The 18411-nt window shown below is 37.0% G+C and overlaps 1 protein-coding gene across 7 annotated transcripts in view; it reads left to right on the forward strand.

Annotated features, from left to right (window-relative positions):
• The window catches only part of TRPC4 (transient receptor potential cation channel subfamily C member 4), a 211421-nt gene that overhangs the window by 56658 nt on the left and 136352 nt on the right, over positions 1-18411 (forward strand). For all 7 annotated transcript variants that reach the window (XM_070380391.1, XM_070380389.1, XM_070380387.1 and 4 more), the window contains one exon: positions 5298-5701. In XM_070380391.1, coding sequence (XP_070236492.1) covers positions 5318-5701 — 384 coding nt within the window. In that variant the 5' untranslated portion in view covers positions 5298-5317. The remainder of the gene's footprint in view (positions 1-5297; positions 5702-18411) is intronic.

Below are 18411 nucleotides of genomic sequence, written 5' to 3' on the forward strand. Positions count from 1 at the left end.
TTCCCTGTGGATGGTTATGAGTCATTTAAGGATTATAAGTACAAGAGTGATTGAATCAGATTTATATTTTAGAAATTTTAGGCATGTGGCATTGCGGAGGCTAAATAGGGAGGAAGCAAGGATAATATCAGTGAGATTATTACAAGGATATTGGTGTAGTCGTGTGAAAGATGATGAAGAAAAGGGCCTGGAATTAGGAATGATAGTAAAAATGAGAGCATTATGCTTTTATGTGCACAATGCATTATGCCAAAGATACTGATATTATAATACTACACCAATGGGCTTCCCTGGTGGCTCAGAGGTTAAAGCGTCTGCCTCCAATGTGGGAGACCTGGGTTCAATCCCTGGGTCGGGAAGATCCCCTAGAGAAGGAAATGGCAACCCACTCCAGTATTCTTGCCTGGAGAATCCCATGGATGGAGGAGCCTGGTAGGCTACAGTCCATGGGTCGCAAAGCGTCAGACACAACTGAGCGACTTCACCTTCACCTACTACACCAATAGCAAGAAAAAAAATCCAAATAGGTTTGAGTGTGAATAAGTCAACTGGGAAATTTTTATTTCCTGTCAGATTTCAGAAAAAAAAAAGAATACAATCTAGATATGTGCTATACTATCCTAACAAAAAAAGGAGTCTTTATTTCTCGCTGTATCATGAGCTCACACCTGTACAGATGTATCCTCTAGCAGTTAGGGAATCAAAAGTCAAAAGAAAAAGAAAGGAAGTTGTTTGGGCAAATTTTATTTTACTTTTAATAATGTTCACTCAAAAGTGGAGATTTCTGTTTATTTTCTTTCCTTTGTGTTTTTCGGAATTCAAGTTCCCTGCTCTTTCCACCACACGCCTAAGCTCATCCTTTAGGGAATATGCCTTCTGATCGCTATAAATATCTGAAACTTTTGTTTTCCTGTGTATCTTCAAGATGTTTAGATAACTGCAGTTTTCATATCTAGGGACAATTTTTTAAAATTTCTCTTGAGATTGATGTCAAGGTGAAGCTCTCTTACATTTTTGTTTCTTAAGCCCTGAACATATTTAGGAAAAAGAAATATTGGGTTAATTTAAAATTCACGTGCAGGATTTGAGTCTTTCTGCATCACATTCCATATCTCTTCCAAGTCCTAGAAACATAACTTGATGAAGCAGCCATTTCATTTCCAGTTTATGCATCATAAAGGGATCATTGAAATCAAAGGATCTGCTAAACTCTGTAACTTATGGGGAAAAAAATTTTCCCCCTCAGAAAGTTCATTCTGAAAGTGCAGGATCAGGAATAGGCTTTTATTTCCACATTGGAGATAAGTATATTTGCTTCACTGAGTCCCATGTTCTTTTACAGACTTTCTATCCAGTAGCAATTCCATAGTTTCTGATAAGAGTGTCAGCTCAGGAACCATCAGCCTTATCAGCACCTTCTCTTTGCGATTACATTCATATATCACATTTTTAAATTGTTAACCTTGATTTTTGTCCTTCAGTTAGTATCACTGCATCTCAATCCAGAAGGACAAGTCAATGTACTGAAAAAATTATATACTCTTCCTTACTTTTTAAAGTTTTTAGTCATCAGTCAGAGTTACTCCATCTTTTCTCTCCCTCTCCTTTTCTCTTTCTCTATATTTTACTATCCCATTATAAATAACTCAATTTTATATTTTATATATTACATTTTAAATGTATTTTAAATACATCTAACCTTCCCAACATGAATTCTAACTTTTTCCCAATCCAGGACATTTGAAAGAAGATAGCAGATAAATGGTCTTCCTTAGCACAAACTCTCCTGATTCTTCTCGCCTGTCCTTCATGAGTATTGTTTTTCTCACTTTATGGATGGAGAGACAGGTTGTCTGATGGGAAGTCTCATGCCCAGTTCACAACTTAAATATGATGTGGACTAGAATATGTTTTTTTTTATTGAAATATAATTGCTTTGCCATGTTGTGTTAGTTTCTGTGGTACAACAAAGTGAATCAGCTGTATGTATACATACATTCCCTCCCTCTTGAGCCTCCCACCCTCCCCTCATCCCATCCCTCTAGTCATCACAGAGCACTGAGCTAAGCCTCTTTTGCTATACAGCAGGGTCCCACCAGCTTTCTGTTTTACACATGGTAGTGTATATATGTCAATACTAATCTCCCAATTATCCCACCCTCCCCTTCCCCTCCCCACCATGTCCAGCTGTCCATTCTCCACATCTGTTTCTCTATTCCTACCCTGCAAGTATGTTCATCTGTACCATTTTTCTATATTCCACATGCATTAATATATAATATTTGTTTTTCTATTTCTGACTTACTTCAATCTGTGTTACAGATTCTAGGTCCATCCACATCTCTACAATGACCCAATTTCAATTCCTTTTTTATGGCTAAGTAATATCCCGCTGTATATATCTTTATCTCAATATTGTATTACTTTTTTTGAAACATACTTGTGTAGTTTACATTTATGACAGTCCTCTGGAGTAAATGAAATGGATTTTAATGTCTAATTTCTCATTATCTGTCTTCTCTTTTCACCCAATTTCTTGTATATATTCTATGTTGTCCACTAATCCCTTCATTGTCACCAACATCTTGCACTCTGACAAGGATAATGCTGTTTACTATCTAATTTCTATTGGATACCATGAGTAATAAAATAAAGCAAATGTAATAAAATAAAATTCATTTTTTCCATCTTTGAGACTGATTCCTAATCCTGATTGAGTCATAATTCATATGAATTTCTTATAGGCTGTGTATGTGTATGTTCATACTTTCATTTTAATTTATATTTTGGGCAACAATCAAACATTAGTCTTAAGCAAAAATGTTGTGGTGAGAAACTTCAGATTCAACTCTAGAAAACGAAGGACAAAGAGTAAGGTAGTAGAGAATGTGTACTGCTGAAATAGAATAGAAATGGCAGTTATTATCATCATAAGGTATTCATACTGTAGTCCTGATAAAATTGCCACGTGAAAAGTACATCACTGATCACACAAAGCTTATGGACGCTGACATGAATAGACAAGGAGTGCTGGGGAAGTGGGTGACAATTACCTTCTTAAGGCAGATATTTTAATGTTACTGCTGATGCGTATCTGGAGTAGGAAATGGCAACTCACTCTAGTATTCCTGCCTGGAAAATCTCATGGACAGAGGAGCCTGGTGGGCTATATAGTCCATGGGGTCGCAAAGTCAGACACGACTTAGTGAATAAACATCAGCTGATATATATATGGTACATTTGTGGTTAGAAAATTAAAATGATGATATGTAACATCATAATGATGTTTATTTATTGAAGCTTTGGTATATCTGAGGAATATTAAATTGTCTTTATCTGATAATATAAATTTTATTCCTGTTACTCTAGTAAATTAAAGCATCCTCCAAATACTGAAATTACAATCAGTTCAATTAAGAAATTTAACATCTAAAATGGATACATTTGAAAACCAGTATTACTTTTCATCTTCCTCCAAAAAAGTAATATTGCCATTTAAAGAATTCACAACACTCAGTCTCCAATTGTGAAAATAAATGTATATCATGCTATGTAGTTGATCATAATACGTTTAAAACAAAAAGATTGATAAGATGGGAAACATTTGAGAAAAATATTTTGGATTATAAAATTGCCACTTTTTGCTTAGTCTATAAAGAGGCCTTAATAAAATGCTGAATCTAATATGCCAGAAAGGAACAAATTATGAATGTACAGCATTGTATATTAGACCTTGAACCTAGATATTTGAGAAATCATGAGGAATAATCTGGACATCAAAAATTAAAACTTAACTTCTTGGTAACTGAAATTACTGTTAAATTGAAGCAGCATGCAAACAGTGAATAATTTCTCAAATTGAGAACATTACATTAAATATAATCACATTTGTTAATGCAATGTGTATTTAATCTATAGTTAAAGCATTATTCAAATCTGGTTGAGTTATAAAATGATAAGGTCAATTAAGATAAATATGCATATTCAGGTACCTAGAATGCCCCATTCATTTTAATTTGATAAGCAAATGTATGTAAATAAATATGTGAGTTGAATATTAATGACATAGAATAATAAAATAGTTCAGACTGTACATATAAAATCAGGAACTAACAGAAATAAAGAAGTTATGCTCAAAGCAATACATTTTTATAAACTTTGTATCATTAAGATGATTATGAAATCAGCAAGACTTTGAGAGACATTGGATATTTTTTATTAATCTATTTTGAGATGATAATCTCATTTATTTGAAGTAATTTCCTCATTTTCAAGTGTATCTTTACTGTAACCTCAAAATAATATTATGTTTTACAATAAATATATTCCTGCCTTGTGATTTATTGTTCTGTGCTTTGGAGGTAAGAGAATTAAGAAAAATAGCATTTTCATAATAAACCATATATTTAATCCCTTTCTTTTGTTTTCCTTTGGAAATTAAATTGCCTAGACACATCTTGATAATACCACCAGTTCACATTCTTTCTTCCTCAATTAATTTACCTATAAGAGGAAAACAATACAATGATACTCATCAGGCTTGGTATGATATTTTATTGACATTAATATCACTAAATAACAGAAACTTTAATGTCAGTTCTTACAAACATTAAAAACAGAAATGAAAATGAAAAAACATTTTGCCAAGATGTTGATATTCTGTAACCTCAACAGCATCTTCAAGATGAGCAAAACTTACAAGGAATGACACACTTGAAAATCCCTGGTCCATTTTGCAGACCTCAAAGGTACAGCCTTTGACTTTCAAGGTTCTCCATTAAAAACAATATGTGTTTATGATAAATTTTGTAAATAATTTTTAAAAATTATAGGTGCAACCCCTGACAAATGTCAGTTTTAAAGTCATCTTTAAAAGCAACTTGTTATGGAACTTCCCTGGTGATTCAGTGGTTCTGACTTCACCTTCCAGTGTAGGGAGTGCAAGTTTGATCCCTGGTTGGGGGGGCTAAGATGCCACATTCCTCATGGCCAAAAAAATCAAAACAGTAAACAGAAACAATACTGTAACAAATTCAATAAAGACTTAAAATTTTTTAAAGTAACTTGCCAAATATTAGCCTTTCTTTATTCTTCTTAGATAAGAACTTTTGTAACCTGAGTTTTGAGACCACTGAATAATTATTACCTACTTCCACGGTTTAAAGGGAAAATAACTTCTTAATAATTAAGTTTTATCATTATTACTGGCATTGTTGTGATTTAAATGTGATGCAGAATCATTAAAAAGTGTGCTAACCCTAATCCTTTTGTGTTTTGGTTTTTGTTTGCACTTTCAGAGACAAAGACATAGGATGGCATGAACATGGCGCAGTTCTACTACAAAAGAAATGTTAACGCCCCCTATAGAGACCGCATCCCTCTCAGGATAGTCCGAGCAGAATCCGAACTCTCACCCTCCGAGAAAGCCTACCTAAATGCTGTGGAAAAGGGAGATTATGCAAGCGTCAAGAAATCCCTAGAAGAAGCTGAAATTTATTTTAAAATCAATATTAATTGCATCGATCCTCTTGGAAGAACTGCTCTTCTCATTGCAATTGAAAATGAGAACTTGGAACTCATTGAACTCCTCTTAAGCTTTAACGTCTATGTTGGAGACGCCCTATTACATGCTATCAGGAAAGAAGTTGTGGGAGCTGTCGAGCTATTGCTGAACCACAAAAAGCCCAGTGGAGAAAAACAGGTACTTGCAAAAATATTGGTTTTCATTTATTTTACATGCAGAAGGTTGCTATGGATGGTCAAATTCTCCCCCAATTTTAAGAAATATTAGCACTGAAATCAAAACTAGTATGATGGAAAACTACTGCTAAGTACACATTTTATACTCTACAGAAGTCACCATCACCTGCACCTCTTACCCTGGCTAAGGAGCCTTTAATGAGAACCAAAGCAAAACTAAGTAACCTATGGTGGCTTCCCATACATTAGGGACATGTTTATGTAATAGTATATAAATTTAGGGGGTGGTGCTACCGTGTATATGTGGTGTTTTCTCCTTGTCCTTCATTTTCTGAACATTCTGCAGTAACAGGCTGAATTCTTTTGCTATTTTTCTTTTTAACCTTCTTGCCTGTTTTGGAATTCTGTATCTTATTGCTAAAGTGAGTTGTACATCTAACTCTGATACTGCTTTTTAGCAAACTCTAATGAATTCTTTTAAATGGAGACAAATTTTTTAAAAAAGCAAAAAAGTTTACTGGAAAATAACTGTAGATTTAATATATCACACTTACTATTGGCAAAATGTAGTTGTATCTTAATGTCATCAGTATAAACTAAGCTAAAATGGTACATGATTATAAATACTATCTGGTTTTTATTCCTGTTATCTCCCTATTTTTTATCCCTAAGGAAGTGGAAAAATCATAGACAGAAATGAATAAGGAATCTACTTTTGTCTGTCTACATTATTCCCTGGTACTGCCCTGTATCTGAACTATTTGATCCTTTATCCTTTCCCATTGAACTCTTCACTTCCCGACATCAAGCCTCATTGACTAATTGCAGAAGACACTGCATGTATTTCAGTGGCTCAAAATCTGTCCTTTCAAGTAAAATCTTATAAAAACATTTGTTTTTACACCTCTGGCAGTTTCTGTTCTATTTGATAAAGGTGCAAGTATTTTCTGCAAATGACGGACTCTTAGAGACATTGTGGTTTACTCACTACGTCGTGTCTGACTCTTTGCGACCCCATGGACTGTAGCCCCACGAGGCTCCTCTGTCCACGGTATTTCCCAGGCAAGAATCCTGAAGTGGATTGCCATTTCCTTCTCCACGGGATCTTATCAATCCAGGGATTGAACTTGGGTCTCCTGCACTGCAGGCGGATTTCTTTACTAACTAAGCCATCTTAGAGACATTACATTCTTTTAAAGCAAGACCTGCTGTAGCTATTATACCATTATCTTTGCTTTACTGGAGGACTTTGATCAGAATCATTGCCATGATTAAGACAAGAATTTCAAAGCTGGATGTCTCCTGAAAAGGTCTCCCCAAAAGTCTGTGTTCTTTGGCCCATTCTTATGTCTTAACATCAGGCACCCTTTTCCCTCACCTGGCTCCGAACTTTGATAAAACAACACTCCACAATGGCAATACCTCTTTGCTTTTTGCTTTACTGGTTTTTAATTTTTTGTTTCATATCCAGTTGTTTGGGTTACCTTCCCACCATATTGATCTGCACCTTGATTATTAATAAAAGGTAGTAAAGGTTTGCAAAGGTTTGAAATCTGGCAGGAGTCTGAAATATCCCAGGCCATGTATTTCTGGACAATTTCTCTTGTATCGGTTTGTAAGACAAGAATTTTCCAACTTGTACTATCCTTGACAGGGGTGAACAGGTAGTAGTAACATTTAAAGACATATGTTATGTTATATCCCAGTTTTCCACCACTAGAGAAACCGGACACTTAGACAGGAATGAGTAGGAATCTGTTCTTATCTGTGTAAGTTAGGTGCTACTTCCCCAGTCACCTTGTGAATTTGAAACACCTTGCACAATCATACTCCTAAAGTATTTGCATTCCCTAATAACAATGATCTTATATTGTATACCCTCTTGTTTATTATGTATAAAAGCAACCATGAGACAGACTTGGGACTGTGTGTCTAGATCATTTAAGATTGTAACAGGTCTGTAGAACAAAATTGCTATTGTGTTTTTCCTGCTTATTACTATATAATCTTCTTAATTTTATTGTCTAGAGAGCAGTGACCAAACATTTCAGTGTCTCTTTAGTCAATGACATTTGTTCTGGCCAAAGTAATTTGGTGTCTGGAGAAGATATCTGCTATTATGAGATTGTTTGTTGGAAGATGTTCAACTTCTGAGCTAAACTCTAGTCTGACAAGTAGGTCTTGGCTTTTTAGAGGCACTTGATCTGGAACCCTGATCATTAATAAAAGGCAGTAAAGGTTTGCAATCTGTCAAGAGTCTGAAATATCCCAGGCCTTGCGTTTCTGGAGGATTTCTTTTATATCAGTTCGTAAGCCAAGAATTTTTCTTTTTTGTTTGCACATTCTAGAATTCCTCTTCAGCAAAGACCCTGAGAATCAACAAAAGTTGTATCTTTTGGTTTGAACTTTGTAATTTGGAAAGAGCAACTCCAACCTACCTCAGAGTTCCTGGTATCTTGTACAATAAAAGTGAGGTTGTTACACCAGGAAATGTATACAGTATGGCACATAAAAGAGGTCCTTGGGGTTTGTGGGGGAGAGGGGGAAGACGAACCCCATTAGAGCTTGGCTGTTTATCTGTGACTTACTTAGACAATGCATCTCTTAAGTATGGCCAACATCATTTGGAATAAAAGTTTCCATTAGCCAGCATCTGGTAGGTAACAAATAAATGCTTGACAGGATTTTTTATCTCATAAATTGTAATTCCTTAGAAGATTCTTGTGATCATGAAAGCCATTTTGTGTTTACTCTGTTTGCCTAATTTGCAGTCTTACAGGCCACCCTCAAAGACCCTGGAACACATTACCATTAATTTTGTTGAGGTCACTGAAGCTGAGTGTTAAAACCTAAGAACAATAATATCCAAGTGGTCAAAATCAGCATAACTTGTCTTAAAATGAGTCAAGTAAAAGGATCTATTATAAAAACACACAAATCTGATGATCAGGACATTTAAAACTTAAAATGTGACAGATGTGGATCAGGAAATAGACTCTTCTCTGTCACATGTTAATTTCTTTCTCTGGAATAAGATGCAATGCGTGATTGCCTCCCGAAATCATGGGGGCTTGAGATTTCAGATTACTCGGCTTATTCTTCCAGTACATTCTCCAGGGAACAATTTACAATTTGCGTATGCTTTTTGGGCCAGGTCTGAGCCCCGTCACTGGGGAGGAGACATGATTTTTTTTTTTCTAGAGTCTAGTTGTGAAGAGAGACAGGAAAAATATCATGGGGATATGAGTAAATGTAATCACAATGGAAAAGAGAAATCAATCCTTGGTAATTATGAAACTAAACTGACTAGACATGGTAAATACAAAATATTATTGGGTGGAGGGCATCGGGGGAGCAGGAGAAAGGCCTGAAGGAGAAGGACGAATGTTTGTTTATAACCGGGAAAGTTAATTCCAGTAACTGAGGTAGAGACTCTAAAAGAGGTATATGAAACCTGTTTGGATATACTCAGCTTTTGCTTATTGACATTGACATCTAGGAGATTATCAGACATTTTGGTCTTAAGAAAGGGGTTTGGGATTGATATACAGACGATAGGGAGGACCTTGAAGTGCATAAAGTCACCTGTCTTCCAATCACTTTGACATTGGTTGTATGTCCTTTCCCTTGTATATTGTTTAACTGTTTATAATTGTGAGTATGTTAAAAACTTTTCTCAATGCCACATCTAATAAATAAATAAATGGGCACAGATTATTAATTATTTTCTTCCCTATTTCATGTACTTCTTCATAAATCAAGATACTTAGTCCTTAGTGTTTTCATTTTTACTATAAAAAATGGAAAGAGCAATACTTTCTTTCTTTTCATGTAGTATACAGCATGGAGAACCTGTCATTCTCCACATTGGGCAGGGAGATGGGAGATTACATATTCTTACTGAGACTGCTTCCTGGCTGGAATCATTACTCTGGTACTCTCTGCTGATTTTACTGAACTTTTCTTTAACCTCCTTAGTGCCGTATTTCTCCGTAGGGAATAACCAACAGTGACTTCTCAGCTCCCTTTTTTCAGTCAATTGATTGGTTACTTGACTTCTAATTATTTCTAGCAGACCTTTCTCTTTGATGTCTTCTAAGGCCAGGTTCAATTTCAGTTTCAGCTGCTTTAGTAAATGTTTATCAGAAGCAGAACTTTCTTTTTCACTCTTCACTTAGACACTAGTACCGAATCTTCAGTACCATCAACATTTCTGGGAGGACTTCTTACTTCAGTTTGTGGGATCCCACCCCAAGAGTCTCTGATATAGCTGGTCTGGAAGGGGTCCCTGGGACTTGTGTTTCGGTTTCTCACAAGTATGAAAGTGATACTAATGCTTCTGTTCTGGAGACAACACTGAGAACGGCTGACGAGAGAATGTTGAAAACTACAGAATACCTATAGTTGTATACCTCATGTTAGGTATGGTTGCATTATACCATGATAACCTTGCTTTGGGGAGATTTCAAATAACTATCTTAAATACCAGTGATTAAGTGGTATTTAATACAAAATAATTTTCCAATTTCACTAATGCATTTATTATATTTTCCCTTCTTTGGGAAAAATACTTTGCTAAACATTACTTATCTATTCAGTAGTTAAGATCCTAGAGTATTTCAATTGAAGAAATTTTGATTTGAAAGCCCCACTAAAAAGAGTATCAGATTTTATCATTTCAAGAGACCTTGGAGATCATCTAACCCAATCACTTTGTTTTGTAGAAGAGGGAAAAGTATTTGGGATTTAACCTGACCAAAAGAATCTATAAACCAATATCTAGCATCCAACCTGCGGATAGCCTGAATGATGAATATTCATTGAACTTGTCATCATGCCAGTAACTCATGATAAGAAGTTTATTTGCATTATCTCATTTCATCTTCACACTATCTGGTGAAGGTTGGTCCCATTGTTCTCCCCATTTACAGATGAGGAAGTGAAAGCACAAAAGTATTAGTGACACATCCCAGATCACAGAACCAGGAAATATCAGTGCTGGAACTCGAGTCACGGAAAATCATCACCAGGCTATCTGGCTCCAGCCAGTGCCAATTTGGATAGCAATCATTTAAATGATTAGCTAATTATCCTATTTAGGATATGAGTTACATAAATTTAAAAGAGCCTCTAGAGTTACGTATTTAGGCTGTGCCTCTATCTTGTCTATTATGATAGCATTTATAATTTAGTTGCTCAATTGATACTAAGTCATTAGAAGTAATTAGAAGCTGTGGAATGCCAGGGAAGAGTAGAGTTGAGTGACAGAAATGCTGACTTCTAGCCCCGTTCAACACTTGCTAACAGGACAAGCCTCTGAAAATCATTCTGAGCCTTGGTTTTCTTGGTATTAATTGGAATCATAGAATTAACTTACTTGCTTCTTCATGTCTGGTGGTGTTAAAGTTCTGTAAAAGTGTTTCATAAGGTAACATGTAATAACAGCATAATATATGTATTACTATATTATGTCATAATCTCTGTCTTCCTATTGACAAACAAATATACTAATAACACAATATACACTAAAACATAAAGTTCAGCATGGGCAATTTACCTTCTGGAGTGCATAGCTTCTTTTTCATTTGAAAAATACAATTACTGGAACTAGAAACCCTATTTAGGGAGGCCAAAGGAGAATTTAATTGTTTACCCTTTTCCTTTCTATCTCAGTGCGCCTAGGGGATTTCAAAAAATAATTTCTGTGGATATGCTAATGCAATTTGTGGCTTTAGAAAGAGTACCTATTATGTAATCAGGAAATCAAAGGATGAAATAGGAGACTGGCATGAACAAGTTAATGTAAATATGCATCCAACCCAAAATATACCCTGCTGACTAAAAATAAGGGACATTTTTAATTGATATGGATGCTAATAAATATATCCCTGGCTACTGGGAAGAGATAGAGTTTACTTTTATCTCTTGTCTTCATTTGATTTTAGTTGCTGGACTTTAGAGCAAGTAATTTACTTCTGCAGACTCATGAATTTCATATAGTCCTTTTTAAATGTCCTGTGCTAAGGCAGCCTATATATTCTAGTCTTTAGAGCTGCCTCTTGCAGAGTGAAAATATTTCCACTTCCTCAGTCGTTAACCAGTTGAGGTTACCCTTTTTGATTTGCTTCTGTTACATTCTGGATATTCACGGTCAGTTCAGTTCAGTCGCTCAGTCGTCTCCGACTCTTTGCAACCCCATGAATCATAGCATGTCAGGCCACCCTGTCCATCACCATCTCCCGGAGTTCACTCAAACTCATGTCCATCAAGTCGGTGATTCCATCCAGCCATCTCATCTTCTGTTGTCCCCTTTTCCTCCTGCCCCCAACCCCTCCCAGCATCAGAGTCTTTTCCAATGAGTCAACTCTTCGCATGAGGTGCCCAAAGTACTGGAGTTTCAGCTTTAGCATCAGTCCTTCCAAAAAACACCCAGGGCTGATCTCCTTTAGAATGGACTGGTTGGATCTCCTTGCAACCAAGGGACTCTCAAGAATCTTCTCCAACACCACAGTTCAAAAGTATCAATTCTTCGGCTCTCAGCTTTCTTCACAGTCCAACTCTCACATCCATACATGACCACAGGAAAAACCATAGCCTTGACTAGACGGACCTTTGTTGGCAAAGTAATATTTCTGCTTTTGAATATGCTATCTAGGTTGGTCATAACTTTCCTTCCAAGGAGTAAGCGTCTTTTAATTTCATGGCTGCAGTCACCATCTGTAGTGATTTTGGAGCCCAGAAAAATAAAGTCTGACACTGTTTCCACTGTTTCCCCATCTATTTCCCATGAAGTGATGGGACCAGATGCCATGATCTTTGTTTTCTGAATGTTGAGCTTTAAGCCAACTTTTTCACTCTCCACTTTCACTTTCATCAAGAGGCTTTTGAGTTCCTCTTCACTTTCTGCCATAAGGGTGGTGTCATCTGCATATCTGAGGTTATTGATATTTCTCCCGGCAATCTTGATTCCAGCTTATGCTTCTTCCAGCCCAGCGTTTCTCATGATGTACTCTGCATATAAGTTAAATAAGCAGGGTGACAATATACAGCCTTGACGTACTCCTTTTCCTATTTGGAACCAGTCTGTTGTTCCATGTCCAGTTCTGACTGTTGCTTCCTGACCTGCATATAGGTTTCTCAAGAGGCAGGTCAGGTGGTCTGGTATTCCCATCTCTTTCAGAATTTTCCACAGTTTATTGTGATCCACACAGTCAAAGGCTTTGGCATAGTCAATAAAGCAGAAATAGATGTTTTTCTGGAACTCTCTTGCTTTTTCCATGATCCAGCGGATGTTGGCAATTTGATCTCTGGTTCCTCTGCCTTTTCTAAAACCAGCTTGAACATCTGGAAGTTCACGATTGACATATTGCTGAAGCCTGGCTTGGAGAATTTTGAGCATTACTTTACTAGCATGTGAGATGAGTGCAATTGTGCGGTAGTTTGAGCATTCTTTGGCATTGCCTTTCTTTGGGATTGGAATGAAAACTGACCTTTTCCAGTCCTGTGGCCACTGCTGAGTTTTCCAAATTCACGGTAAGTGAAACTAAATACCATCATCATATTTACTGTCAAAATTAAGAGAGAGAGTGAAGGCAAGAGCAAGAGAGAATTATAAAGTATTAAAGATGTTCTCCTTCCTGGTGGTTCAGATGGTAAAGAATCCGCCTGCAATGAAGGAGACACGGTTTCAATCCCTGGCTTGGGAAGATCCCCTGGAGGAGGGAATGGCAACCCTCTCCGATATTCCTGCCTGGAGAATTTCTTGGACAGAGGAGCCTGGCCAGCTACAGTCCATGGAGTCACAGAGTTGGACATAACTTAGTGACTAAACAACAACAACTTCCCAAAATACTTATCCTATTGTGAGACAAAGCTGGATACATCATCAATTACCCTTTCTTTGTTTCTGGATGGAAAATGTCCATAGAAAATGTTTATAATATTGTCCACCATTAATATGAAAAAGCTGAAAATTATCCCCCACGTGATCCTTATAATGTCAAGTAGAAACCAATATAAAGTATTTTTATCAATAAGTACTTTGAAAGTCTAAAAATTAAATTGATTCCTATTATTCCACAGCAGGGAATTTAAATGCTGTTACAACATAGATAGAGCCTAGATTTCCTTTAGTCATCTGGCAAATGGCAATCATGAGTGATATGAATGATTCTGCCCTAAATGGAAGAATTTTTTAAAAGATGGACTATGTTTCACTGTTAATATGATAAAGTGGTTTAAGCTAACTGGTCATTCTGACTCATAAGATATTACACATTGACATTTTCTTTTTCTTGATGACCAGTAAATTATAGATAAGCAGTCCTCCAGAATTCTCTTGTTCCTTCCTCTCAACATATCACACTTATTATAAACGTCATCAGCATCATCATTAAATATGTTTGGAATGCACAAGAGCAAAAAGCTTTTAGCTCCTTCTGAAACTCAAGTGAAAAAAAAGGATGAAAAACAATCTCAACCAATAAAGCAAAGCTTCAAGCATTGAGGCATTTCCATCTGATGGTGAGAAAATACAAGACAGAGTCCTTATTTTCTGTTTGTGGACAAGGAAGGAGGGAAAGATGGTAAAGAGGTTTGAGAGAGAAAGATGTGGCTGTAAATCCTATCTTATCGTCTAGGCAAATTGTTTGAGCCTTGACTTTCTCATAAATAAGAAGGAGATAATAGTCCCTGCTCACAAGGTTGTTGTAAAGATTAGATGGTTAGCACACTAATAGTCTATGGGGTCACACAGAGTCAGACATGACCGAAGTGACTTAGCAGCAGCAGCAGCAGCACACTAATATGGCTGGCATTTAGAGAGCTCAGTACATGCACCTCCACCTTGATATCATTTGAGCATTTCATACTTATTCAATTCAATTTAATTAAAAATGCTTATATGTGTTGAAGAGGCTAAATGTTCTTAAAAGTAAATTCCTTGAGAAGCCTTAGCACTTGTATGAAGCCTGAGTTTATGTTAAAGTAAGAGAGAGGATATACTGGTGGCTCAATCAGTAAAGAAGCAGTCTGTAGTGCAGGAGACCAGCGTTCAATCCCTGGGTCAGGAATATCCCATGGAAAAAGGAATGGCAACCCACTCCAGTATTCTTGCCTGGAAAACCCCATGGACAGAGGATTTACTGGTGACAGTCCATGGGGTCGCAAAGAGTCGGCCACGACAGAGAAACTTTCACTTTCACTTCAAGAGCAAGAGAAAACTAAACTTTGAAATGTGAGCTTTGGTGATAAACTTTTGGGGGTTCATTTTCATTAATCACCTTAATCCATTATTTTGTTGTTGTTTAGTCACTAAATCGTGTCCTAGCACAGCACAGTATATATATATGTGTGTGTGTGTGCGTGTGTACACACACGTGTGCTTGTTCAGTCATGTCCAACTCTTTGTGACCCCATGAACTGTAGCCAATGGGGCTCATCTGTCCATGGGATTCTTCAGGCAAGAATACTGGAGTGGGTTGCCATATCTTACTCCAGGGGATCATCACAATCCAGGGACTGAACCCATGGCTCCTGTGTCTCCTGCATTGCAGACGGATTTCACTTGCTGAGCCATTGGGGAAGCCCGTGTGTATGTGTGTGTGGGGGTATCCAGGGTGGAGGTCCTAGAACCCATCCCCAAAGATACCAAGGGATGCTCACATATCCATGTACAGCTACACACACGTATGTGTACACACATATATGCATGCACACCCCTTCATAATAAAAATAATGGAACCGCTTATCTTAAAAATCATAGATGGTTTCTGAGGTTTGAAAGAGATAATAAAGTTTATCTGGAAAAATCACCTAGAAAGTTTTTCGCCAAGCACGAGTAGTATAGAATCATATTATTCCTCTTTTCCAGTTTCAAATGATTTTAATGCTCACACAGATCAGCCTGATTCTGTGTGGAAGGAGTCTTCTTGGACAAGGGCATGAATATCAGGTGGTGAGGCTTATTGGATGCCAGTCACAAATACACAGCAAAATGTTAATATTAGTTATCTCTGAATATTGGGATAAAATGCATGCTTTTCTTTTTTGTGTTTTTCTGTCTTCTCTAAAATCTCTACAATGAACATATATTATTTTTAAATTGGAAAAATATGTGCTTCTATATACATATCTGTATGTATATTCATCTTAATTGTTGTTTTAGTCCCTCAGTCATGTCCAACTCTTTTGTGACCCGTTAACTGTAGCCCAGCAGGCTCCTCTGTCCATGAAATTTTCCAGGCAAGAATACTGGAGTGGGTTGCCATTTCCTTCTCCAGGGAATCCTTCCAACCCAGGAATCGAACTCTCATCTTTTGCATTGGCAAACAGATTCTTTACCACTGAGCCACTGGGGAAGCCCTATGTATAGTTATGTACAGGCACACTGATCTTGGAGAAACTGGGTATATATGTCATTATCCACATTGACAGGCCTAGAAAATATGGAATCATTACATTATTCTTGGTACAAACTCATTGGCTTTTGCTCCTTCAAGTTCACTGGAGTGGAGCAACAAGAAGAACAACCCTAAGAGACAGCAAAGTTAGGAGAATGGTCTGGGTGAGCAGAGTCAGTAAAGGAATCCTGCCATTCTTCTCGTTATTCTGATATCTTTAAAATTCCTTTAGCTGCCTATGTGGCCAAGATAATGTTAAAATATGACCACAGAGTAGCCCTTGACCTCAAGGAATCTAATCTAGCAATCAATTGCAACTTCAAGATAAATAGAAGTAATAATTTATAATATGTATACTCATCCATTTTGTTTTTTTATACAATATTGATTTTCCAACTATATTTACATACTTCTCTTGCATATTTTATTGTAGAGTATCAGAGCCCATTCATCTTGTTTATCATCTGAGGTACCTTTGATTCTTCTGGTCTGACCTAAAGTTACTAGCTTTAGGAAAGAAACTTAAAGTGTATTCTATCCAGTGCTTTTCAGCATAAACTTAATGTTTGACTTGGAAGTAATGTTTATTAAATCATGTGTTCTAGCACCTGTTTGGATGACTTTTACTTTACTATACCATGATCTCCTTAAGCCAAGCCTATGCCGCCTGATTATCTCAACTAAAAAGCAAAGATTCAAACTTAACTTTGGGAAATCAGAGGGTATTTTTATATCATACTTAATACCACCTCTCTCCCCCTCTTCTTCCCCCACTTCCCCACACACACACACACACACACACACACACACACACACTGAATCCTAGAACCATTACCTTATACAGGTATGAAGAAAATAAAATTTATACTAGTTTAGGAAACTGGCCCAAGATTGCTGAGATTATTCATTCTTGAGCCAGGATTAAAATTCACTTTTTTAAGTCTAGGATCAAATATAAATATTTATCATAAACATTACTTTAATTCCAGCCTTTAACATTTGGTAGAATAAGGAAAAAAATAAATATAAATAAATGTTTTAAGGCTTAATTTTGTATAACAGGAAACGTTTCCTGGTAGAAGAGGACCAGGTTTGGATTTAGACGGATAGGAATACAAGTCCTAGTCCTACCCCCTTACTACTTGCGTGACCCAATGATGATTATTTAACTTGAAACAAACAAGCAAAATGGTAATGGCTACCTCTCACAATTATAAGAATTAGAAATTTTAAGTACCTCATGTAAAGTGGAGCTTCCCTGGTATCTCAGAAGGTAAAGAATCTGCCTGCAATGTGGGAAACCTGGATTCAATCCCTGGGTCAGAAAGATCCCCTGGAGAAGGGAATGGCAACCCACTCCAATATTCTGGAGAATTCCATGAACAGAAGAGCCTGGCAGGCTAGGGCTATAGTCCATGGGGGTCGCAAAGAATTGGACACAAAAACTGAGCAACTTACACTTTCAATTTCAAGTAAAATGAGTGTCTAGTGTATTTACATTTGAGTTAGTATTGTCAGCAGCAGCAGCATTCATTCATTCATTTCAGAACCAAGTAGCTGATTTGATTTATGTCTAAAGATTGACATTTCCATCACGATGCTCAGTAATGGTGATTAGGTGATGCAGACCTCAGGAGGCAAACTCCCCTCCCTGAGATTCTCCAGGCAAGAATACTGGAGTGAGTTGCCATTTTTTCCTCCAGGAGATCTTCCCAACCCAGGGATTGAACCCACGTCTCATCTCCTGTTTCGGCCGGTGTATTCTTTACCACTGAGCCATCTGGAAAGACTATGGCTGCTAAGTCGCTTCAGTCGTTTCTGACTCTGTGCAACCCCATAGACGACCACCAGGCTCCCCCGTCCCTGGGATTCTCCAGACAAGAACACTGGAGTGGGTTGCCATTTCCTTCTCCAATGCATGAAAATGAAAAGTGAAAGTGAAGTCGCTCAGTCGTGTCTGACCCTCAGCGACCCCATGGACTGCAGCCTACCAGGCTCCTCCATCCATGGGATTTTCCAGGCAGGAGTACTGGAGTAGGGTGCCATTTACAGTGAAGTCTAAATAAATATAGTCAAAATATGTTGCTAATTATCAGATACAATGTAGTTTCACTCTGAATAAAAAGAAAAATCATGATAAAAGAAAATGATCAGCGATGATCTCATGGAAGAATAAACAAGTTCCTTTAAGGATATTTTAGGGAGTATGTGTTCAGAGGAGGCAGGTCATTTAAATGCAACATTATGAGAATAAATGCAGAACATCTCCTTCCATAAATCACATTGTTTCTTTTAATAAAGATGAGATAAA

The sequence above is a fragment of the Bos mutus genome, chromosome 12 (assembly GCF_027580195.1).
Source record: "Bos mutus isolate GX-2022 chromosome 12, NWIPB_WYAK_1.1, whole genome shotgun sequence".
NCBI lineage: Eukaryota > Metazoa > Chordata > Mammalia > Artiodactyla > Bovidae > Bos > Bos mutus.